Source organism: Urocitellus parryii, chromosome 5 (genome assembly GCF_045843805.1).
Source record: "Urocitellus parryii isolate mUroPar1 chromosome 5, mUroPar1.hap1, whole genome shotgun sequence".
Classification (NCBI taxonomy): Eukaryota; Metazoa; Chordata; class Mammalia; order Rodentia; family Sciuridae; genus Urocitellus; species Urocitellus parryii.
In genome coordinates, this window is record NC_135535.1 from 156947527 (window position 1) to 156972980 (window position 25454).

At 37.4% G+C, this 25454-nt stretch overlaps 1 protein-coding gene, 1 non-coding gene and 1 pseudogene across 2 annotated transcripts; 1 reads left to right on the forward strand and 2 right to left on the reverse strand.

The window, feature by feature from the left end:
• Kifbp (kinesin family binding protein) lies at positions 1-23457 on the forward strand. Its single transcript, XM_026394665.2, has 7 exons — positions 1-487; positions 6123-6221; positions 11540-11619; positions 11936-12119; positions 14821-14905; positions 18285-18400; positions 21906-23457. The coding sequence occupies exons 1-7, from the start codon at positions 62-64 to the stop codon at positions 22779-22781; spliced, it is 1866 nt and encodes a 621-aa protein (XP_026250450.1). The 5' UTR covers positions 1-61; the 3' UTR covers positions 22782-23457.
• LOC113187039 (U6 spliceosomal RNA) lies at positions 1757-1853 on the reverse strand (annotated as a pseudogene).
• LOC113187032 (U6 spliceosomal RNA) lies at positions 10523-10629 on the reverse strand. The gene has a single exon (XR_003301369.1). It is a non-coding gene; the product is annotated as a U6 spliceosomal RNA (small nuclear RNA).
• Positions 23458-25454: the final 1997 nt, after the last annotated feature.

Consider the following 25454-nt stretch of genomic DNA (forward strand, 5'->3'; position numbering starts at 1 on the left):
CATAAAGAAGGCGGGAGTCCCAACTCCAAGCCCTGAGCGATCCCAGGCTGAGGAGGCCGCTATGGCGAGCGTTCCGCGTGTCGAAATTCGTGAAAAATTCCAGGCGGCTCTGGCCCTGTCGCGGGTGGAACTGCATAAAAACCCGGAGAAAGAGCCGTACAAGTCGAAATACAGCGCCCGAGCATTGCTGGAAGAGGTCAAGGCGCTGCTCGGCCCAGCGCCTGAGGACGAGGATGAGCGGCCTCAGGCCGAGGACGGCTTGGGCGAGGGTGACCACGCCCTGGGGCTGCCCACGGAGGTCGTGGAGGCCGAGGGGCCCGTCGCCCAGCGGGCGGTGAGGCTGGCGGTGATCGAGTTCCACCTGGGGTTGAACCACATCGACACGGAGGAGCTGTCGGCGGGGGAGGAGCACCTGGTGAAGTGCCTGAGACTGCTGCGCAGGTACCGGCTCTCGCACGACTGCATCTCGCTGTACATCCAGGCGCAGGTGAGAGCGAGCGAGCGAGCGAGCGATCCCGGCCGCCGCTGTGCTGCCAGCACTGGCCCCGGGGGACCGCAAAAGGCGAGGGGCGGAGGAGCTCCCGCGGTGGCCATGACCGAGGCAGGGCAGGGGTCATTAGACACCGTTTCCCCCCATGTTTTTGAAGCTTTGGGATGAGACCAGACAGGAGCTTTTTGGCCTTCAAAAAAGTCTTAAGGATTTATTGCGTTGTATCTAGATCTCCCACCGTCGGCATCCAAACTCCTCTCCACCCCCATCGTCCACTCATCTTTTATTTGCTACTTAATTGTGGGCAAAGCATCGGTTTCTAAAACCCCTTCATTGTAATGTGCTTTTTTTTTTTTTAACTCTCGAGTTTTTGTTTTTGTTCAAATAAGAAAAAATCCGAATTAACATTATTTATTTATTTATTTTAAATTGTGGTACTAGGGATTGAATCCAGGAGCTTTTATCACTGAGCTACATCCCCAGTGCACCTTCCCTTTTTTATTTTATTTTTATTTTTTATTTTGAGGCAAGGACTCACCAAGTTGTTGAGACTTAACTTTGAATTTGCTATTCTCCTGCCTCAGCCTCCCACGTCGCTAGGATTACAGGTGTATACACCACCATTCCTGGCTCCAAAGTAATTTAAATCTTAAACTCTTCTCGCCAGGCACCGTGCACACACCTGTAATCCCAGCGACTCTGGCGGCTGTTGCAGGAGAATCTCAAATTCAAAGCCAGCCTCTGTAATTTAGGCCCTAAGTAACTTAGTAAGACCTTATCTCAAAATAAAAAAAATAAAAAAAGCTGGGGATGTGGTTCAGTGGTTAAGCACCTCTGGGTTCACCCCCTATACCAAAATCATCATCATCATCATCATCATCATCATCATCATATTTGTTCTAATTAGTTATACATGATAGCAGAATGCATTTTGATTCATTGTACACAAATGGAGTAAACATCGTTTCTCTGGTTTTACATGATGTAGAGTCACACCACATGTGCAGTCATACATGTACCTAGGGTGATGATGTCCATCTCATTCCACCATTGTTCCTGCCCCCTTCCCTTCCCTTCCCTCTCTCCCCTTTGCCAAATCAGAGTTTCTCCATTCTCCCTACTCCGCCTCCCCTTCCCCCCCATTATGGATCAGCATCCACTTATCAAAGAGAACATTCGGCTTTTAGTTTTTTGGGATTGGCTTACTTTGCTTAGCATTATATTCTCCATTTCCATCCATTTACCTGCAAATGCCATAATTTTATTAAAAATATGGAATGCTTCACGAATTTGTGTGTCATCCTTGCGCAGTGGCCATATTAATCTTCTCAGTATCATTTCAATATGTACTGCTGAAGGGAGCACCAGAGTGCTCTTAATTCAAAACAAGGGCTGGGGATGTGGCTCAAGCGGTAGTGCGCTCGCCTGGCATGTGTGCGGCCAGGGTTCAATCCTCAGCACCACATACAAACAAAGATGTTGTGTCTGCCAATAAAAAATAAATACTAAAAAAATTCTCTCTCTCTCTCTCTCTCTCTCTCTTAAAAAAAAAAAAATGTCAGCCGGTAGTTGTAGTTTGATGCCTATAATCCCAGCTGCTCTGGAGACTGAGGCAGGAAGAGTTCAAAGCCAGCCTCAGCAAAAGCGAGGCCATAAGCAACTCAGTGAGACCCTGTCTCTAAGTAAAATACAAAATAGGGCTGGATAATGTGACCTGGCAGTCAGGTGCCCCTGAGTTCAATCCTAGGTACCCTACCGCCATCGGTTTCTCCTTACCATGTTCTCCAAGGAATTCCTACTCATTCTTCAGAATAGATCTCAAGAATCACCTCATTTTAATAACTTTCTTTGGACCATTTTTGTCCAAACTTATCTATATCTCATTTATTTGGTGCATGGTTTATTAAGAAATAAATCTGAGCCAGGCATGGTGGCTTGTATCTGTAATCCCAGCAACTCAGGAGGCTGAGACAGGAATATTGCAAGTTCAAAACCAGCCTCAGCAGTTTAATGAGGCCCTAAGCAACTTTTGAGACTCTGTCTCAAAATAAATAAAAAGGGCTGGGGGAAGATTCAGTGGTTAAACATCCCTGGATTCAATTCCCAGTACTATCCACCCACCCCGATAAAAAGAAGTAACTGCAGAGTGCTGTGATGCAGGCCTGTAATCCCAAAGACTTGGGAAGCTGAGGCAGGAGTATCACAGCAAGTTTGAGGCCAGCTTCAGCAATTAGCAAGATAAATTAAAAAGGACTGGTATGTTGCTTAGTAGGAAAGCATTCTTGGGTTCAATCCAATCTCCAGTACCCCCCCCCAAAAAAAAAAAGTAAATCGAACAGTTTTTACATTCTGCATTGGGAACATAACACTTTTAAAATATGAATATGGGGCTGAGGATATAGTTTAATTCGGTGGCAGAGCCAGTCTCTAGCGTGCACTAAGCCCTGGGTTCTGTCCCAAGCATCACCAAAATAAGTAAAAATGAAATAAAATATAAATATGTTCAAACTAGTCACACATGCAGGTTATCAGGTATTTTGCATAGACTTGCAAACCATTCATCCAGTAGTTATAGTTCATAATATTTGTGATCCAGGAAACATTTACCACAATTGATCATATGGTAAGTAGGATTTAAGAAAAATATCAAAGTTTAGAAAGAAGTTGTGTATTTTATTATGGCCCAGTAAAATAAAAAGCCATATGATAACAAGGAATCCACTCTTTTTGTTCACTATTTATAGCCCAGTACATGACATATATTATTTATTCTAAATAATATTTGAATGGATGAATGATCTAATGAAATTCACAAAACATTGAATTCAAACAAAACCTGTTATTTGAATTTTCCTCTAACCATATAACCTAAAACCTTAATAAACATTTAAAACTTGCTTCAATATTTCAAACAAAGGGGCTGGGGATGTGGCTCAAGCGGTAGCACACTCGCCTGGCATGCGTGCGGCCCGGGTTCGATCCTCAGCACCACAAACCAACAAAGATATTGTGTCTGCCGAAAACTAAAAAATAAATATTAAAATTTCTCTCTCTCTCTCTCTCTCTCTCTCTCTTTAAAAAAAATAAAATAAAATAAAATTTTTGCATTTATGTTTATGAAGGATATCAGTGTAGTGTTCTTAATATAATTTTGATTTAAAAGTAATTTACAGCTGGGTGTGGTGGTTCATGTCTATAATCCCAGCAGATTCTAGGCCAGCCTCGGCAATTTAGTGAGATCCTGTCTCAAAATAAAAAGGGGTAGGCATGTAGCTCAGTGGTAAACACCCTTGGGTTCAATCCCAAGTACCAAAAAAAAAGTAATTCACTTTGGATGGATTATATAACCTAGTGGTAGAGAACCATGCTTCGAATACACAAGCCCTTTGGGGTCAATCCTCAGCACACTCCTCTCCCCAGATGGACATAAAATGTCGATAATGGACTGAATGTGGTGTGCATGCTACATTCCCAGCTACTCAGGAGGCTGAAGCAGGAGGACAGCATGTTCAAGACTAGCCTGGGCAACTTAGACCCTGTCTGAAAATAAATAAAAAGGGCTGAGCTGGCAGAATGTTTGCCTAGCATGTGCATGGGGGGCGGGGGAGAAAAGTTGAATTTGAATGTATTAGTAAAAAATAAATTTGTTATTTTTTTTCTCTATTCAAATTCATAGGCTCTTTCTTCTCTTCATGGATTCCTTGGAGGTCCATAGGCCCAAGGTTAAGAATTTCTGCATTAGAAACTTTCTTTATCCTGTTCCCTCCCCTAGAGAAGTAACAAAGATGGAAGAAACAGCCTCAGAAATACCTTGTGTCTAAAGGACTGTCCCCGGGGATGGGAGTCAGTCTAACCTAATTGTCTAAAGAGAGCTTTGTCTTCAGTATTGAGTTCTCAGCATGTAAACAGTCCAGGTTTGCTTTGTAGAGCCTAATTAAAGAGGAATCATGTAGCAGGAAATGAAGAAAATGATTTAAAATGTTATTTAGGATAGAATCCCAAATCCAGTCAACTCCTTAGCTTTTGTCGTAGGAAAAGTAAGTTGGTGAAATTAAAATCAGAAAGCCATCAATATTGATAGGGTACAATTGCAGAACATATTTTTTTTTATTATTGTTCAAAATATTACATAGCTCTTGATATATCATATTTCATACAGAACATAATTTTTAAGAACTCTCTGGAAACACAAAATGCTGTTTTGTTTGAAATAGTAAACGTTAGAAATCTGACTTAACTGGTGAGAAAAAGCATATAGCATCTTCAGAATTTTTTTTTCCCCCTATACTGGGAATTAGAGACTGGGTCTCACTGAGTTGCTTAGCACCTCACTTTTGCTGACGCTGGCTTTGAACTCATGATCCTCCTGCCTCAGCATCCCAAGCCACTGGGATTACAGGTATATTTTTCATTTTGAGGCAGGGTCTCATTAAGTTTCTGAGGCTGTCCTTGAACTTGTAATTCTCCTGGCTCAGCTTACTGAGTAGTTGGGATTACAGATGTGTACCATTGTGCCCAGCAAGAATGTTTAAATAAATAAAATATTTAAGTGATCTCTGGAGGAAGTTGTAGTATTTTGAGGTTTTATTTTATTTTTTGTTGTTTGTTTTTTTTTCCCCTTTGAAAGTATTGTATATTTCTGGTTCATCTTTGTTTTTGCAGTACTTGGGGATTGAATTCAGAGCCTCACATGTGCTAGGCGAGTGTTCTACCACTGAGCTGCACCGCAGCCCTCGGGTTCATCTTGGTCTCTGTTATCTTAGGGATATTGGCACAGCTTAGCTAAGTATTCCTCATCACATTGTTGACCTACCAGGGCCCACTTGAAAATGCTTACTAGGGGAAGGGTCTACTTCCAACTTATTTATATGGTTGTTGGCAGAATTTAATTCCTCACTGGCTTTTTGTCTGAATGCTTCAGACTGTGACTTTTCTCAATCCTTTCCATATGCATTTCTTTTTCTTTTTTTGATGGTACTAGAGATTTTAATGAGTATTTTTTCTATTAACAGCTTTATTTTATAACTTTATTTATATTTTTATAACTTTATTTATATTTTTATAACTTTATTTTTATTTATTTTTTTATGTGGTGCTGAGGATCAAACCTAGTACCTCTCCTGTGCTAGGGAAGCTTCACTTTACCACTGAGCTACAGCCCCAGCCCCTCTTTTTTTTTTTTTTTTTTTTAAGTGAGGGTCTCATTAAGTTGCCATGGCTGGCCTTGCACATGTAATCTTCTTCTTCCACCTCCCAAGTAGCTTGGCCTTCCTGAAAGAGAGCAAGCAAGAAAAACACAAGATGGATGTCACAATACTTCAAAGCCTAGTCTTAGAAGTAACTTTCCATCATTTCTGTTATATTCTATTCATTAGAAATAAGTCACTAAATCCAGTCCATACTCAAGAAGAAATTACACAAGGGCATGAATATGAATATTAGGAGGCAGTGGTCATTGGGTGTCCATCTTAAACAGTTGTCCTCTACACTACATATGGTTGATAGTATTATGAGTAACTAATCCATTGTTTATCAAACTCCAGTACTATTTGATTGGTTAATATTGAAACTATGTAATTACTTGGAAGTCTCATCATTGGTTTTTTTTTTTTTTTTTTTCTGTATTTTCCAGAATAACTTGGGTATTTTGTGGTCTGAAAGAGAAGAAATTGAAACTGCACAGGCTTACCTGGAATCATCAGAAGCACTATATAATCAATATATGAAAGAGGTATGTTCCATGTCATAGTTTTTTAAGTTTTGATTGAAACTGGCTAAAAATTGATATAAGAATTCCTCATTCAAAATATTGGTGTGACATTTTAGTGTATCCAGGAACTTCTTTATAAAGCTGTCTGAGAATCCATCTAATAGCTGAAACAAGATAGTCTTGGGGATTTAAAAACTAATCCTTGGTTAGTTGGGCTTGGTTCATGCATACGTCCTAGCTACTCGAGTCAGGAAGTTGGCAAATTCAAGGTCAGCATCAGCAAATTAGGGAGACCCCGTTTCAAAATAAAGAATAAGAAAGGGCTGGGGATTTAGCTCAGTGGTAAAATGCCCCTGGGTTCAATCCTCAGTACCACAAAATCAGTCAATCAATCCTTAGATAGAATATAATGGCAAAATACAATTATACAGGAAATATTCTAGTATTATCCTAAATACTATTTGCATATTTTTGTATTTTTAATCTAAAAATTCTATTTGTTTCCACTGCAAATAGCTGTGCTGAAAGGAAAGTAAATAAGAACTACTTGAGCCAAATATCTGAAATTTTTGAGGTAGTGGTTCTTAATGGTTAGCATGCATCAGAATCACCTGGAGGGCTTATTAAAACTCAGCAAGTTGAGCTGCCAGTAGTTTGGGGATGGGGCCTGAAAATTTTCTTTTTCCAGTGATTGACCCCAGGCCATGTGCTCTACCACTGAGCTGTATCCCCAACCTAAGAATTTGCATTTTTAATCAGGTCCTCTATGATGCTTATACTGCTAATCTTAAGTCCTGTACTTTGAGACACTGCTACAGAACGGTATTTTTTCCAATATTTCCTTTTTTTTTTTTAACTTATGAAATCTGTCTGAAATGCAGTATATGAAAACTATTTAATAAGCAGTTCAAAGTTGGGAATGGTGATGTGTGTCTGTAATTGTAGCTAACTTGGGAGGCTGAGGCAAGATTGCTTGAGCCCAGGAGTTCAAGACTAGCTTGGGAAACTTAATAAGATCCCCACCTAAAAAAAAAAAAAAAAAAAAATGCAGGTTAGAAAGGACCCTTCACCCAATGTACTGCAGATTCCTTCCTTCTTCCCCATCATGGTAGTATAAATAGATGGCTGTAGAACTTCTAGGGCTCTGGGGAACTTAGGTTGAAAACTCACACTTGAGGAGCTCACAGCCCTGCAAAGGTGAGAAACCACTGTTTCCTTAATAAACTTTTTAATATAGACACAATATTTTCTGTTGCTTGCTCTTTGTTAGTAATGTGCTTTAAAAATCCATTAATGGGCTGGAGTTGTGGCTCAGTGGTAGAGTGCTTGCCTGGCATGTATGAGGCCCTGGATTCGATCCTCAGCACTGCTTATAAATAAATAAAATAAAAGATCCATTGACAACTAAAATAAAAATTTTTAAAAATCCATTAGTAAAAAGTTCTCGTTTCATTGAAGAATGTACCACATAAAAGACTAAACATGCTTAGGATGTAATTCAGTGGTAGATTGCTTGCCTAGCATGTACAAGGCCCTGGGTTCAAACCCCAACAGGTAAAAAAAAATTTTACAAAAACGTGTTTGCTAAATTCAGCCATCAGAATGCTTGACTACCGAAGGGTATAAAAGTTTCTGATAACCTAAGTTAGTAAAATTATAGTTAGTAGACACACAGCTTCCATTTAAGAATTTATGTGTGTGAGCCAGATGGGGTGGCATATACCTATAATCCCAGTGGTTGAGGAGACTGAGGCAGGAGGCTTGCAAGTTCAAAGCCAGCCTCAGCAACTTAGTGAGGCCATAAGCAACTTAGTGAGAATCTGTCTCAAAATTAAAAATAAAAAGGGCTAGGGTTGTGGTTCAGTGGTAAAGCACCTCTGGGTTTAATCTCTGGTACCAAAACAAAAAACAAAAACATGTATGTGCATGCGTGTGCACTACTGGGAATTGAGCCCGGGGTTGCTCTACCACTGAACTATATTCCCAGTTTTTCTATTTTTTATTGTGAGGCTGTCCTCAAACTTGGGACCCTTCTGCCTAGGCTCTCAAGTCATTAGGATTACAGGGATATGCCAACATTCCTAAGAAATTTTATGTATAGAAATTCTAATAGGGGCTGGGGATGTGGCTCAAGCGGTAGTGCGGTAGTGCGCTCGCCTGGCATGCGTGCGGCCCGGGTTCGATCCTCAGCACCACATAGAAACGGGGATGTTGTGTCCGCCGAAAACTGAAAAATAAATATTAAAAAATTCTCTCTCTCTCTCTCTCTTAAAAAAAAAAGAAATTCTAATAGATTAATTATAGTCTTCAATAAACTTTTGCCTTCTAAAAGTTGGTACTCTTTTTTTAATTAAAATACATTTTAGTTAATTTTGTTTTAAGGTTATTTGTGGCATTCTTTTAAATAACCAGAGATATTTTGAGGTTTCTCACAGTTATGAATCACTACCTTTTCAAGTTCACTACATGGTTGCTAAATTCATGGTAAATTTTTATTTTCATTTTATTTGACTCGTCATAAGCCTTTGGCAGAGTTGACCAGTCTTCCTTGAAACACTTTTTTGTACTTGGTTTCTAGGAGCATACTTGCCCATTTTTCTTTTAGATCTTTAATGTTTCTTCATTTCCTCAACCTGTGAACACTAGAGTACCCAAAGTTCAGTCCTTGGACCTCCCTCCTTTTTCCATGTACATTCATTACAAATATTTTCTGCTGATGAATCATAAATTTTATTTATCTCCAGCTTTACCTATCTGATTTTATACTCTGCCAATATGCTTTCTTTATTATATATATTTTTTTCTCTTTGAGATGGGGTCTTGCTGTGTTGCCCAGGCTAACCTAGAATTCAAATTCGAGATCCTCCTGTTTCCCAAGTAACTGGGATTACAGGTGTGCACCTACATACCAAGCTGACATTTGCATTTTTTGTGGAGTAGGCATTTCTAAGACTACTGTTTGAAAGTAGTTTCTTGATAATCTGATTCCCACCACTACCCATTTTCTCTTGCTGCAGACACCAATTTCTTTCAGTTGTTGAAACCTAAACACTTTGGAGACTTCTGTTTTTCTCATGCTCTATCCAATTGATCATCAAATCTTACTGATTCACTTTTTTCTTTCTTTCATTGTTTTTTTTTTTTTTTTTTGGGGGGGGGGTATACTGGGAATTGAACCCAGAACAACTGGGTTACCACCGAGCTACATCTGCAGCCCTTTTTATTTATTTTTTTAAATTTTGAGACAGGGTCTCACTAAGTTGCTTAGGGCCTCACTAAATTGCTGAGACTGTCATTGAACTTGCTATCCTCCTGCCTCAGCTTACTGAGTCACTGGAATTACAGGTGTGCACCACTGTGCCTGGGTTCCTTTCATGCTTTAATCTCACGTTCTCATACCTGAAATTGTGTATAATATAAGGATACCAAGCACCTATAGTATTCTGTTTAAAACTAGTTAAAGAACCAGTACCAAAAATGCAAAAACAAACAAAAAAATAGTGTTAATGTGGAAGCATAACACATAGCAAAACTCTATCTTTGGTTATACTCCTATTTGAGTTGAAAAGTGACTGAGTTGACTGTTCGTGTTACATATGAAGTGTGAGCCATATTGGTGAAGTAGACAAGTAAGGTAATACATTGATTAATTCCCTTCATCTGGATGGGGAGGAGCTTATTAAATAGCCCTCAGAATTGTTTAGGGGATTTCTGAACTACTTCTCAGTTGTATCTGCCTTGGCCTTGCTTCCTATCTTGGTTTTTATTTTCCTGTGTTCAAGGAGCCCAAGCTGTGATGCTTCTAGTGTTTATGTCAAAGTTTAAGATCTCATATTTTATGGAAAGCATTGCAGCTTTGGAGTTTAATGAATTCAGTTAAAAGCAAGGATGGGGTCCTGAGGGTGTAGCTCAGTGGTAGAGTGACATGTTTAGCCTATGTGAGGCTTGGGGATCAGTACCCAGCACCATAAGCAAAACAAAACAAGGATGAACTTGTAGATAGGACTCCCTTCATAGAATGAGGCAGAGGTTAGCAGCTCTGCTCTTACGGAATACTTAAGATCATATTGTAAATGATTTATAAATATTAACTTAATCCTGAAGACACCCTTATGAGGTAGGTACTGATTTTCATTTGTTTGTTTTGAGATACTGGGGATTGAACCCAGAGACTTTGCCACTGAACCACACCCCTTTTAATTTTATTACTTTTATTTTTAAGTTTTTTATTTAATTTATTTAAAAATATTAATTAGAGCTATATAAAATAGTGGGGTTTATTTTGACATTTTCATAAATGCATATATTACAGTTTGCTTCATAAAAATATGGAACACTTCAGAATTTGTGTGTCATCCTTGCACAGAGAACATGCTACTCTTCTCTATATCATTCCAGGTTTCAGTATATGTGCTGCTGAAATAAGCACCCTTTTCATTTGTTATTTTGAGACAGGGTCTCACTAAATTGCTGAGACTGGCCTTGAGCTCATAATCCTTCTCCTTGGCCTTCCTTATCACTATGATTACAGGCATGTGCCACCATGCCCAGTTTATGTAGGTTTTTTTTATTTTATTTAAAAAATTTTATTTGTGCAAATGGCAATTTATTATGTTTTTTAAAGTTCCTTTTTACTAGATAAAAATTAAGATTTAAAATACTTAAATAACTATACATCTTAAGCCTACGGGTGGTAGCACCTTCCTATAATCCCATTATTTGGAGGCTTAAATGGGAAGATTGTTGAGCCCAGGTGTTTGGGTCAGCCTGGCAACATAGCTATATCATGACTCAAAAAAGAAGGAGAAAAAAATGAAAGAAAAGAAAAAGAAATACATCTCTAAAAAGCAAATTGGATTTATTTCATATTTTCAGTTTTACTGCAGTAGCAATTGAAATTTTTTCCAAGCAGGAGCTGTTAGGCAATCTTTTATTTGTTTGACTCTTGGATACTGTGGTTAAGAAAATGATTTCATGGGTAACATGAAAATGAACTAATGAAAAGTGAGGTGTAAGGTGCGTTGAGCTTTTGCAGGGAGGTTGTAGATTGAATTCAGAGCCTCTTGCATGCCAGGCAAGCACTACCACGAACTACACCCCCAGCCCTTTTTAATTTTATTTTGAGACAGGTTTCCACTGAATTGCTTAGGTTGGCCTCAAATTTGTGTTCTTCCTAACTCAGCCTCATAAATAACTGGAATTACAGGCATAGGCTAGCTACCATGCTGCCTATGTTGAGCTTTTAGAAATAGATATTTCCAGTTCCTCCAGAAGAGGGCGGTAGGTGTTTAAAATGTTTAAAATTTGACTGAGCTTTCTTTCTTTAATGTTGTTCATAGATTGGGAGTCCTCCTCTTGATCCTACAGAGCATTTTCTTCCTGAAGAAGAAAAACTTACTGAACAAGAGAGGTCAAAAAGGTTAGTAAATTTAGAAATCGTAGATATTTCCACATAGAGTGACTATTCAAAAAAAGCACAATGTTTGCTACTTGGGGCAAATAAATATCAAGGTTGCAGAGTGTGGATTCTGATGTGAATAAAACTTCCATTTGCCACTTACAAGTTATGTGTAACATAACTTTGATCTAGTTCAAATCTGAGACTCAGTTTCCTTAACTGTCAAGTAGATACAAGAATCAAACATAACTCAAAGTGTTGGTGAAAGGATCAAGATAAATATATATGAAATTTACTAAATATAAGTCATTATGAGAATATTAATTTTTTTTCACAGATTTGAGAAGGTTTATACTCATAATCTATATTACCTGGCTCAAGTCTACCAGCATATGGAAATGTTTGAGAAGGCTGCTCATTATTGCCACAGCACACTAAAACGCCAGCTTGAGCATAATGCCTACCATCCTATGGAGTGGGCTATTAATGCTGCTACTTTATCACAATTTTATATTAATAAGGTAAGCTTGATAGTTATCTAACAGACTAATAGTGAGCATAAATGTAAAACCAATAGTACACATTATTCAAAAACAGTTAGCTTGCATTTTATGTATTTATTTGTGGTACTGGGGATCAAACCCAGGGCCTTGTACATGGTAGGCAAGAATGCTACCCCTGAGCCACATCCCTAGCCCAGGTAGCTGACATTTTATGATGTAAAATTGGACAGAAAAATACAGTCCTCTTTGCTAGTGTATTAAAATACTGTAGCTTTTGTTGCATGAATTTTTTTTGAGTCTTATAAAATAATGAGTTTTATCATTGTCTTTCATGTTGCTAGCCCCCAAAATATGAGTTATCTAAGACCAATTTTTTATATAGACATACTATTTCAATTCACTTTAGTGATATGTTACCTTAAATTGCAGATTTTATCTTGTTATAGATATATCTTTATCTTTATGTAATGGTAATCTTATAACTATGAGAATTTGTCTGAGGAAGTTGACTGTTAAATGTGGGCTTTGATAAAAGCATGTGATACATTTCGGTTATTTTTTAGAATTAACTCCTCTATAATAATATCTCTGCTGAGTTCCAGAGTTCCACGTTTTCTGACACACCTCTGGACTGTTACCCAGGGACAAATTTAGACTTCTTAGTTGTTTTTCAGAATTGCTCACAACCATGTTGATGTACTCTTAATGGACCCTTTTCTTTTTTAGTCCTTAAATTTCTAATGCTAAAACACTTTTAAACCACCTTTCCCAACCAGATTTTTATTCATCCTCAATAAAATATTTTAGTAAAAATTACTTTTATTTGTATTTCTGATTCACAAGGCTCTCTGAAATTTGGTAATTCTCTGCTTATCAGAGTTCCTTCTGTTCATTTCTTTGGTTACCTGCTACCTTACCCTGGGGCCTTTATCCTTTTTAAGCTTTTTGTTAGTGTTGGTTCTGAAAATGCGCCCTATGTTTAAAGTATTGTCCCACAGAATTTCATTCAGAAAAACTATTAGCAGGAGAGAAAGGGCTGTGGTGACTGCAGCATCGCTTCTAGGACTTTGGTCTAAGATCAAGTGTGTAAGTAACGCTACTGCATATATATCAGAGCATTCAGCTAAACCTAATTCTCATGAATCCATCTCATTGTGGACATCATCAAAAAGTGCCTCTGCTTGTGGGTCCTTTTGATACAGCTATTGAAGGCCCCTTGTTTGTTTTATTTAGCAACTTTAAAATTCTCACTATGATTTTAATTAATACTTAAAACTCCATGCATATTGGTAGTTCTAAGATATCTGGATATGAATGTAAAGTATGATTGAAGAATTTGAAGTTGCTAAGCATTACTTACGTGGAGCATGCAATAATTTCCATGAGCACTTCTTTCACCCCACACTTTTGTTTTTTACCAAAGTGTTCTGTAAGTTTTTGTTACAACCAAGTTATATTTTAAAAAGAGGATTTGAACCATGTTTTAAAATGCAGTTGTCATTTGTGTCATTATCATCTTCACCCAGTTCCAGTGATGAGTATTTGCTCTTCGGTGAGTCCCTACCTGGCAGGTGCTAAAGTCCCACATTTACCAGCCATCTGGAGGGCACAGGGCATTCACTGATCCTGGCAATGGTTGCTTACAGGGAGCCAATCTGAACAAAGCCGAAGTGATGATGATGGCTATAGAGGGGTAGTAGAGGGACAATTAAAGTTTCTTTACGTAAAAATTGTAACTTTCTTTTGGCTTTCAAGATTTGACACCAGCATTTTGATGTACAGATGTTGCTGGGCTAATATTATACATGCTGCCCAACTGTTCCCAAATTATCTTCTGAGTTCACCATAATGGAGATGAATTTAATGCTGAGGTTTTAAAGTCACAGCTAACCATTAAATGTCTTTCATATTTACAAATATGAAGTACACGCTCTATTTAATGATGGTGGCCTCCAACTAAGAGTTGGACTGTATTAACTTTGTATTTCTTCTGGGTGAGCTTGTGACTTACATGACAAATGCAGTGTTTACATTAACAACAAAATCTTTTTTAAATGTTTGAGAAGATTTTCATGCCCATATTTGAATTATGAACTCTTTTAAGTGTTAAAGATTTATTAGTAAAGCATTTCTCAACAGTTTATTTGTCAAAATCTATTGACTTTAAAAATTGATGGGAAGCTTCATTGTCTGTAAATTCCAAAGATTTTAGGAGACAGGAATCGCTTTCTATCAGAATATCTCCTTTTTTCCTTTGGATTATAGAATGTAAAGGGATCTCTAAATCTAATAAAAATTAAATCTTTAGTTCTCTGACAGATGGTCAATGTTCCAAGAATTTATTGTACCTGGAACTTTGGCTTTTTAGACTGAACCAAAAGGTCTTGCTGAGGTAGTTTGAAACGTCTAGGATGATAGCTGTCCCTATATATGTACTGGTTATGTGAGGAGAGCTAGTTTTTAAGCTGCAGTTATCTTTCAGCCAGTTTGAGTTTTTATTAAAGAGTTTGGGACAGTGCTACTTTAATCTCTGAGGTAACTATTTACTTTATAATACTATAATATATTTTTCATACTTCTTAACAATTACACTGGACCTCCTCAGTGGTGGATTTTACCTGATAGTATAGTTTTTCCCATGTTAATAAACTTTTGCAAGTATCAGTTGCAAATGAAACTATACAATAGTTATATTTGTTCTTATTTATTTTCCCAACAGCTATGCTTTATGGAGGCCAGGCACTGTTTATCAGCTGCTAATGTTATTTTTGGTCAAATTGGAAAGATTCCAGCTACAGAAGACAGTAAGTTTATGTGTGCATGTTTTATTATAGTGTCTTAAAAATTATTATTTTGAAATTATTTTAAACTTTAGAAAAGTATAAGAACAAAACAACTACCATGTACTGCCTCTCCTAAATTCACTAATTTTAATATTGTAGTCCCATTTTCCTTTTCTCTCTGAAACACATGAGGAAGATCACCTGCATTAAATTCCTTTATCCCTTTATTACTTCATTGTGTATTTCCTAAGAACAAGAATATCTTTTTGCATAATCATAGAACAGTTGGCAAATTCAGGAACTGTAACAAATAGTTTGTTTATCTATAGTATTTATTTCTATTTCATCAGTTGTCTCCATAATATTCTTTTTTTTTTGGTACTGGGGATCAAACCTAGCGGCATTTAACTACTAGCCCCATCCCCAGCTCTTTTTTTTTTTTTTTTTTTTTTGGTGGTGTTAGAGATTGAACCCAGGGTCTTATACATATGAGGCAAGCACTCTATCAACTGAGCTATATCCCAGCCATCCCCAGCTCTTTTTTATATTTTATTCTGAGACACTGTCTTGCCAAGTTGCTTGGGGCCTTGCTAAGTTGCTGAGGTTGGCTTTGAACTCATGAATTCAGCCTCCTGAGCCACTGGGATTACAGATGTGTGCCACCATGTTCAGCTAGCCTTTGTTTTTTATCACATCATATTTTTTAAGAATATAGACCAATTTCCATTAATTGTGGTTTGTCTGAGGTTTCCTTACGCCAAGATCAAGATTACATTTTTGGTAGGAATACTACACAAATAAATGATGTGTTTTCATATCTGTCTTTTTAATTATAGTGTTTTATATAACCTCTAAAAAAAATCAATTGCTGGATGTGATGGCACATGCCTTGTAACCCACAACTTGGGAAGCTGAGCCAGGAGAATCCCAAGTTCAAGGGCAGCCTCAGCAATTTAGCAAGACTCTAAGCAACTTAGCAAGACCCTGTGTCAAAATAAGAAACAAAAGAGGGGGCTGGGGATGTGGCTCAAGCTGTAGTTCGCTTGCGTGGCATGCGTGTGGCCCCGGTTCGATCCTCAGCACCACATACAAACAAAGATGTTGTGTCCGCCAAAAACTAAAAAATAAATATTAAAATTCTCTCTCTCTCTCTCTCTCTCTCTCTCTCTCTCTCTCTCCCTCCCTCCCTCCCTCTCTCTCACTCTCTCTCACTCTCTCTTTAAAAAAAAAAAAGTTCGGGGCTGGGGTTGTGGCTCCAGCGCGTGCATGCTACCCGGGTTCGATCCTCAGCACCACATACAAACAAAGATGTTGTGTCCGCCGAGAACTAAAAAATAAATATTAAAAAATTTCTCTTTGTCTCTCTCTCTCCTCTCTCACTCTCTTTAAAAAAAATAAAAAATAAAAAAATAAAAAAAAAGAAAGAAATAAATAAAAGGGGCTGGGGATGTAACTCAGCGGTAAAGCACCTCTGGGTTTGATCCCCAGTACCAAAAAAAAAAAATTTTTTTTAAATCACAACTGTGTTTTGAGTCATTTAACAGGTTTTGCAATAAATTCGCCATTTTGTTTATCCTCTGGTTTTGTAATTTGACATTTAACAGTCTCTTCCTAAAGGGTTTTAGATTTTGAAATATCATATTTTTAGTTCTACAAGTGCGTATTCTTATTGTGGATTAGAAGAATACAGAGGCTCTGAAGAGTTAAAGAAATGCAAATTATCAAATTAATAGTTGATTTTCCCCTTTATGTACTACTATATTGGATTAATTTATAGATTAGTAGAAGTTTAAAAAGCACTTGTCTCAAAAGAAAAATTATTAACAGCTAAACCACCATTGAGGTATCATTTGTTTTTAATATAGAAAGCTCTGAGGACTGCAGGTGGAGCTCAGTGGTAGAGCAGGTGCTTAGCACACACAAAGCCCTTGGCTCCATCCCCAGTGCCCCCAGCCCTCCCTGCTAAAGAAAAAGAAAAGAAAGAAGAAAGATTGGGAAAAAAAGGCAGTGTCCAATATTTTCAAAATGCTTTCAAAAAGCCTCCTCAAATATTTGGTTAGACTATTTGTTGAAAATAATTTGCTAGTATTTGTTAAGAACATTTAAAATTGTATAAAATCTTTGACCTAATAAATTCCATTTTAAGAATTCGTCCTAAGGAAGTAATCCCAAATCCAGACAGATTTATGCAAATAGATTTTCATGTTTAAATCAGAAATAGTAAAGAACTAGAAACAATTCCCTATATTAGAATAGTTAAAATATAAAATATTCATTTAATTGTATAGAATATGTACTTTAAAATGAAGCTATGGGATTGATAATGATATGGATAAACTTTTATTAGTATAATGTATGAATAAAAAGTTATGTTCAAAATCCAGTGTAACAAGCTGGGTGTGGTGGCATGCCTATAATCCTGATGACTCAGTAGGCTGGGGAAAGAGGATTGCAAGTTAAAGTCTAGTCCCAGCAACTTAGAGAGGCCCTAAGCAAGTTAGCAAGACCCTGTCTCAAAATAAAAAATAAAACAAAGGACTGGGATTATAGCTTATTGGTAAAGTGCCCCTTGGTTCCATCCCAAGTGTCAAAAAAAAGAAAAAATTTTCATTTGTACATAAAATGTAAGAAAGAATTAGAAAAGTGCAAAAATAATAGCAGTAAGTACCCTCCAGTGGTGGGATTTGGGGTGGGATTTCTTTTTCCTCCTGCTTCAGTGAAAATCTGATACTTTTATAGTCAGAGAAAAATGATATAGGGCTAGGCTTGTGGCTCAGAGGAAGAGCACTTGCCTAGCATGCATGAGGCACTGGGTTCAATCCTCGGCACCACATAAAAATAAAATAAAGGTATTGTGTCCACCTTCAACTAAAAAAATAAATGTTAAAAAAAAATGAGGGCTGGGGATGTGGCTCAAGCGGTAGCGCGCTCGCCTTGTATGCGTGCGACCCGGGTTCGATCCTCAGCACCACATACCAACAAAGATGTTGTGTCCGCCAAGAACTAAAAAATAAATATTAAAATTTCTCTCTCTCTCTCTCTCTCCTCTCTCACTCTCTCTTTAAAAAAAAAATGATATAAAAAAGAATACAGGGTGCTAGAGTTGTGGCTCGGCGGTAGAGCGCTCACCTAGCATGTGTGAGGCACTGGGTTTGATCCTCAGCACCACATAAAGTAAAAAACAAAGACATTGTGTCCACTTATAACTATAAATAAATAAATAAATAAATGTTAAAAAAAAATATGGGTGCTGGGGATATAGCTCACTTGATAGAGTGCTTGCTTCACATGCACAAGGCCCTGGGTTCAATCCCCAGCACCAAAAAAAAGAAGAAAAGAATACACAATGAAAATTACAATTGTGACTATTAACTTAGACAAATCTTGTGTGTAATTTTAGCTCCTGAAACTGAAGGAGATGTGCCAGAGCTTTACCATCAAAGAAAAGGGGAAATAGCAAGATGCTGGATCAAATATTGTTTGACTCTCATGCAGAATGCCCAACTTTCCATGCAGGTAATCCAGAAGTTGCCTTTTTCTTTCTAAAATGAGTAGGATTTAAGTAAAAGCTCACAGTGAGGACTGTACTCATTGGGCTCACTGTGTTGTTTATGGAAGGCATGTAGAATGCTCTGTATTTATTTCTTGCTATTATTATTCATCATTCAAGGCCTATCTTAAATACCTCTTCTTTTTTTTTTTAATATTTATTTATTTTTTAGTTTTCGGCGGACACAGCGTCTTTGTTTGTATGTGGAGGTGAGGATCGAACCTGGGCCTGGGCCGCACGCATGCCAGGCGAGCTCGCTACCGCTTGAGCCACATCCCCAGCCCTAAATACCTCTTCTTTCATGCAGACTTGCCTTTTCAGATTTATGGTTAAATATATTTATATGAATATAAATATTCATTAGAATATAAGCTCCTCGGAGCAATAGAATCTGCATCATATTTGTATTATATTATTGCCTTCAGGCACAATACATTCTCAAAAAGTAATTATTGATTGGGCTAGAGTTGTGGCTCAGTGGTGGAGCGCTTGCCTTGCACAAGTGAGGCACTGTGTTCAATCTTCAGCACCACGTAAAAGTAAATAAAGATATTGTGTTCATCATTAAAAATAATATTTTTTAAAAGTAATTATTGAATGAATAATTCTTTTTGCCTTACAGATGTTCTCTCCCTTTTTTAAACTTCATAGAATTTTTTTGCCCCTTCCTAAGTCAATTAAATTGTTTTGTGTTATCCCTAATTGTTTTTAAGTATCTAATTGTTTTGTAGTATCTTATTCCTTTATTTTATCTCTTTTGTTTGTTTGGTGGTGGTTTGGTTTTGGTACTGTTTGAGACTCTCTCTCAAAATAAAGTAAAAAAGGCTAGGCACATCATGATCCTAGTGACTCAGGAGGATCAAGAGAGTTCAAAGCCAAGCAGCTTAGTGAGACCCTGTCACTAATAAAATAAAAAAGGGCTGGGGATGTGGCTCAGTGGTTAAGTGCCCCTGGGTTCAATCCCTGGTAATAAATAAATAAAATAAAGTAAAAAGGGCTGGGGATATAACTCAATGGCAAAGTGCCCATGGGTTCAACCCCGAGTATCCTAGTTCCTAACCACTAAAGAGGAAAATGAAATGAATTATTTGGATGCAGTCTGTTCAGTAGATACACAGATTTTACTGGGGGTATTATTGTGCTTTTGTTTTTCTCTGTGTATATTAAATTATACTTTTTAATAGTAGATAATACAAAACTTTGTGAAACTACTGAACAAAAGAAAACTAAACTAATAAACCTGGAATATCTCAGAAACATCAATCTTGAAAAAATGAGATTATTTTAAAGGAAGAAGGTAAAGATAAGGTATATTAGGGAGAGAGGAGATATAGGGAGGACAGCTGTGGGCTTTTACCTTTTTTTAGAGAAAGAGATGTCAGCTTTCTTCTGGTCAGGTGAGGAAGACTGTGGAAAAGGATGATTGTAAGGTCTATTAGAGCACAAGTAGGCTAATGAAAGCAGACAGCTCAGAGAATATGGGAACAGATAAGATTTAGAGACTTATGACCTATATTTGAAGTAATAATGTCAAGTGAAATGCACTACGGCTGAAACTTTTTAACTTTTACCCTTCACTGAGTTGCTGTTTCTAGCCTGGGAACTAGAACTTTATATTTGGTTAGTTTAAGCTCAAATATTTGCCTCACTACTAAATTACTCACATTTTCCTTAATTGACATTTTTGTTTGTTTACCTTCAGCTTCATCCTTTGATCATCTGAGTGTTTATCTGAAAATCATTTCCTCCATTTCAAGCTTTAAAACATGCACAATTTTTTTCAGTTAGGCATTTATTTATGCCAACTTGCTGCCAGTTATTGTCCAAGGTTCAAGGGATGTTATAATGAACAAAAATAGACACGGTTCCATAAAAGAGAGAAACATACCATGAGAGGGCACAACAGGAATACCAATCGAAGCAACCTCCAGGTGTGAGTAGGAAATACCAGCCTGGAGAAAGGAAAAAGCACATTCCTAGGAGTTGAAACACGTGTTTAAAAATTCTATGGCATGGGGCTGGGGATGTGGCTCAAGCGGTAGCGCGCTCGCCTAGCCTGCGTGCAGCCCGGGTTCGATTCTCAGCAACACATACAAATGAAGATGTTGTGTCCGCCGAGAACTAAGAAAAAATAAATAAAATTCTCTCTCTCTGTCCCCCTCTCTCTCACTCTCTCTTTAAAAAAAAAAAAAAAATTCTATGGCAGGGCTAGGGTTTTGGCTCAGTGGTAGAGTGCTCGCCTAGCATGAATGAGGCACTGGGTTCGATCCTCAACGCCACATAAATGTAAAATAAAGATATTGTATCCACCTAAAACTAAAAAAAATAAAATAAATTTTAAAAAATTCTGTGGTATAATGGAGATGGCATCCAAAGGGATGCAACAGAAGCCAAGTAAATTTGGAGCAAAGCAAGAGAAAGTATAATACAGGACAAAGTGGGTTAGAAAGGGACTGAAGCTAGCAGGCCTCGAGGATTGATGTCTTTACAGCAAGAGCATCGAAGCTTTGTCAGGTTTTTGGAAAGATCAGTAGACAATGTCAGGTTCTAACTTTCAATTTTATTGGTTGGGAAGAACTTACCTCTCCTCCCTCCTTCTCTACCTCTCTTCTGTCCTTCCTTCCTCCTTCCCTCCCTTCCTTTCTTTCATCAAACTCAGGGCTTTGTACATACTAGGCAACTGCATTACTACTGAGCTACACCCCAAGCCCCAGCATACTTAAATCTTTTTGTGGTCGTTATTCCCCTTCACAGATGACTTTGTGAAGGTAGATTTAACTGTGTCTTCACTTTAGTATTTTTAGAGCATTTCTCTGTAATATATTTCACTAAATAACTTATAGCATAAATATATCAGTAATCTTCTTGATATCCCTGTGAAAGATTTTTAGGATATTGATTACAGTCTTACTACAATGTTAAAAAATAAATATAGGGGTTGAGAGTGTGTCTCAGTGGTAGAGCACTGGCCTAGCTTATGTAAGGCCCTGGATTCAATGCCAGCACTACAAAACAAAATAATAATAATAATAATAATATACTAATGGGTTACAGGTGTATAATATTTCACAATGTTCAAAGTACTTAAATTTGCAGCATTAATCTTGTTTGAAGCATAACTGTATATAAGTTTTAAGTTCCCTGGAGATGATAAGGAACATGTAAGTGGTTTATCTGTTTTATCTCTTTGCATACTTTTTTCACATTTTTTAATTTTTAATATAGTTGGAAGACTATATTAAACAATATCTAAAATTATAATACCTGTGCGCTGGTAAGATAGCTCAGGGGTAGGATGCTTGCCTAGCATGACCAAGACCCTGAGTTCTGTCCCCAGTATTGAAAACAAAAAAAACATTATACTTCCCTTAGCCAGGCTGAGAAGTAAAAGAGTTTTCTTTACTCTTTAAGTTCTATTTGACAATTGGAGATAAGTGACTTACTTAACCATAACCTATCTTTTTCTTTCAGGACAATATAGGAGAGCTTGATCTTGACAAACAGTCTGAACTTAGAGCTTTAAGGAAAAAAGAACTAGATGAGGAAGAGAACATTAGGAAAAAAGCTGTGCAGTTTGGAACCGGGGAACTGTGTGATGCCATCTCTGCAGTAGAAGAAAAAGTGAGATATTTGAGACCTTTAGATTTTGAGGAAGCCAGGGAACTTTTCTTGTTGGGTCAGCACTATGTCTTTGAGGCAAAAGAGTTCTTCCAGTTTGATGGGTATGTCACTGACCATATTGAAGTTGTCCAAGACCACAGTTCTCTGTTCAAGGTGCTTGCATTCTTTGAAACTGACATGGAGAGGCGGTGCAAGATGCATAAACGCAGAATAGCAATGCTAGAGCCCTTAATTGTAGATCTGAATCCACAGTATTATCTGTTGGTAAACAGACAGATTCAGTTTGAAATTGCACATGCATACTATGATATGATGGATTTGAAGGTTGCCATTGCTGACAAGCTAAGGGATCCTGATTCACACATTGTAAAAAAAATAAATAATCTTAATAAGTCAGCATTGAAGTACTACCAGCTCTTCTTAGACTCCCTGAGAGACCCAAATAAAGTATTTCCTGAGCATATAGGGGAGGATGTTCTTCGCCCTGCCATGTTAGCTAAGTTTCGAGTTGCTCGTCTCTATGGCAAAATCATCACTACAGATCCCAAGAAAGAGCTAGAAAATTTGGCAACATCATTGGAACATTACACATTTATTGTTGATTACTGTGAAAGGCACCCTGAGGCTGCCCAGGAAATAGAAGTTGAACTAGAACTTAGTAAAGAAATGGTTAGTCTTCTCCCAACAAAAATGGAGAGATTCAGAACTAAGATGGCCCTGACTTAATCCTGTAAAGAAAGGAAATGTGCAATATCAAAATGATTTTTCCTTTGGTCAAACAGGCCCAATTCCATTGTGATGTTTACCTCCAGAGCCAGATGAATGCAGTTTGAGCATGAGATTCATTCATATCACCTGAGTCTTTGTTAGGACCTGAAGTAGCATAAGTTAATAATTTATGCCTAATTATGTAAATTGCATTGTTAAAGTGACATGTAATTTGTATTTTAGATTGCCTGTTTTTTATTTAAGTATAAACATTTCCTGCCTCAGTTTCTAAATGTAGATTCTTTGTTGACTAGTACTGGATAGATTTCCTTATAAGAAGGACTGCTCTGTAATGTACCTGGGAGACAAGTCTGTTACTGTATTAAGTTTGAAAAAGTAATTTCTTGTAGTAATTCTTACTAAAATGTTTTCTTTCCTAAATTCCCAATGAAATATTTCCCTTTTGGAAATACTAAAAATTAAGTTACACTGGGCACAGTGGCACACACACCTGCAACTTGGGAGGCTGAGGCTGGAGGATCGAAAATAAAAAGGACTGCAGCTAAAGTCCAGTGGTAAAGCACCCCTGGGTTCAGTCCCCAGTAGCAAAAAAAATAATAATAACCCTAAGTTATATTGTTATAAAGTGTTATAAAATGGCTTGTTTATTTCAATTATTGGGGGGGGGAGACCTTGGAAGTATAATAAATGAACTTATTTCAACTAATAAAGGCTTCCATTTCCTTTTTAAAAAGATGGTTTTATATTTGTCACCTCAAATATATTAGCTTATTTAAAGCCAAAGAATATTTCTCCAAAAATATTACACAGTTAGAAAACACTAAATACTATTCATTTAATAAATATTTATTGAGCTTGTACTATGTGCCAAAAAATCTTATAGGCTATAGTTTCTCATCAGAGGATCCTCCTATATTTATAAATCTTTAAGCTCTGTTGAAAAATATATATATCATAATTAATCATTATTAATATGTTAGTCATTTTAAGAAATACAGAATTGAAATGGCATCCCAGTTTACCTTCGTTGTAAAATTTAATATGGAGAATACCTCTATATGTTGACTTGCCTGTTAATTTGCTTCTGAAAGCTTAGAACTAGGTCAGCACAAAGATTCCATAACACACACACACACATACACACACACACACACACACTCCTGGGCACAGTGGCACATGACTGGAATCACAGCAACTCGGAGATTGAGATAGAGGAACCAAAAGTTTAAGGCCAGCTTTGACAACTTAGACCCTCAGCAACTTACTGGGGGTTGGGAATGCAGCTGTCTCAAAATAAAAAATAAAAAGGGCTGGGGATGTAGCTCCATGGGAAACCACCCCTGAGTTCAATCCCCAGTACCAAAAAAAGAAAAGATACTTGATTGAATTCACTACATAGGCCTGGACTTTTATCTGTGGAAAAGTTTTTCATGAAAAAATTGATTTTTTTTTCTTTTTGATGGGGATTAAGCCTAGGGACAGGATGTAATTACAGAGAAGCACTGTCCAGTTGATATATAATGCCAGTCATGAGTTGCATTTCAGATGTTCTGGCCATCCAGGGTGATGTAATCCAAAAGCTGAAGCATGAGGATAGCAAGTTCAAAGGCAGCCTGGGCAACTTGGTGAGACTCTCAAAATAAAAAAAAAGGACTGGGGAGTAGTTCAATAATGAAGTGTTCCTGGGTTCAATACCCACCACCCCTCCCCCCAAAAAAAATCCATATATACATATATAACATACACGAACATGCATATATGTATGTTTGCATACATGATAATTACCTTATTTTTCCTTTGAGATCAGTTTGCCAGGAAAAAAATTTTGGAGTATAACAGCAATGTATAATTCACTGAATATTTAATATTTATTAAAATCCATTATTGGGCTGGGGATGTGGCTCAAGCGGTAGCGCGCTCGCCTGGCATGTGTGCGGCCTGGGTTCGATCCTCAGCACCACATACCAACAAAGATGTTGTGTCCGCCGAGAACTAAAAAATAAATATTAAAATTCTCTCTCTCTTAAAAAAAAAATAATTAAAAAAATATTTATTTAAAAGATAAATGAGGTCCTGCTCTCATGGAGCAAGTATGCGGAATAACTTCAGGTAAGTTAAGCAAGGAAAACAAAGTGTTATGGTAGGCATTTTGGGGAAGGGTGCTGTTTTAGCTATGGTGATCTAGAAAGGCCTTTGAGAAGGCAGAATATGACACTGAGTTGAGAACTAATGGGGTGAATAAGCAGCCTTATAATTGTGGGCAGAGCATTCCAGGGCATGCAAGGCTAGAACAAGGTTTGGAAAGAATTTGGTGTTTTTGTTTATTTATTTATAATTTTATTTGTGGTACGAGGGAATTGAATCCAGGGGTACTTTACTACTGGGCTATAGCTCCAGGACTTTTTATTTCTTTATTTTGAGACAGGGTTGCTAAGTTGTTGAAGGCCTCATTAAATTGCTGAGGCTCACCTTGAACTTGTGATCACAAGCTGTTTTTAAACTCCTGCACTAAAATGATTTTCCCAAAAGCTGAAATTATAGTGCACACTACCACACCCAACTTAAAATTCCAAGTCTTTTTTTTTTGTGGGGGGGGTGCTGGGTTTGAACCCTGGGACTCTTAACCCTAACCCTCACTCCTTTTCATTTATTTTTAGTTTAATTTTTTGT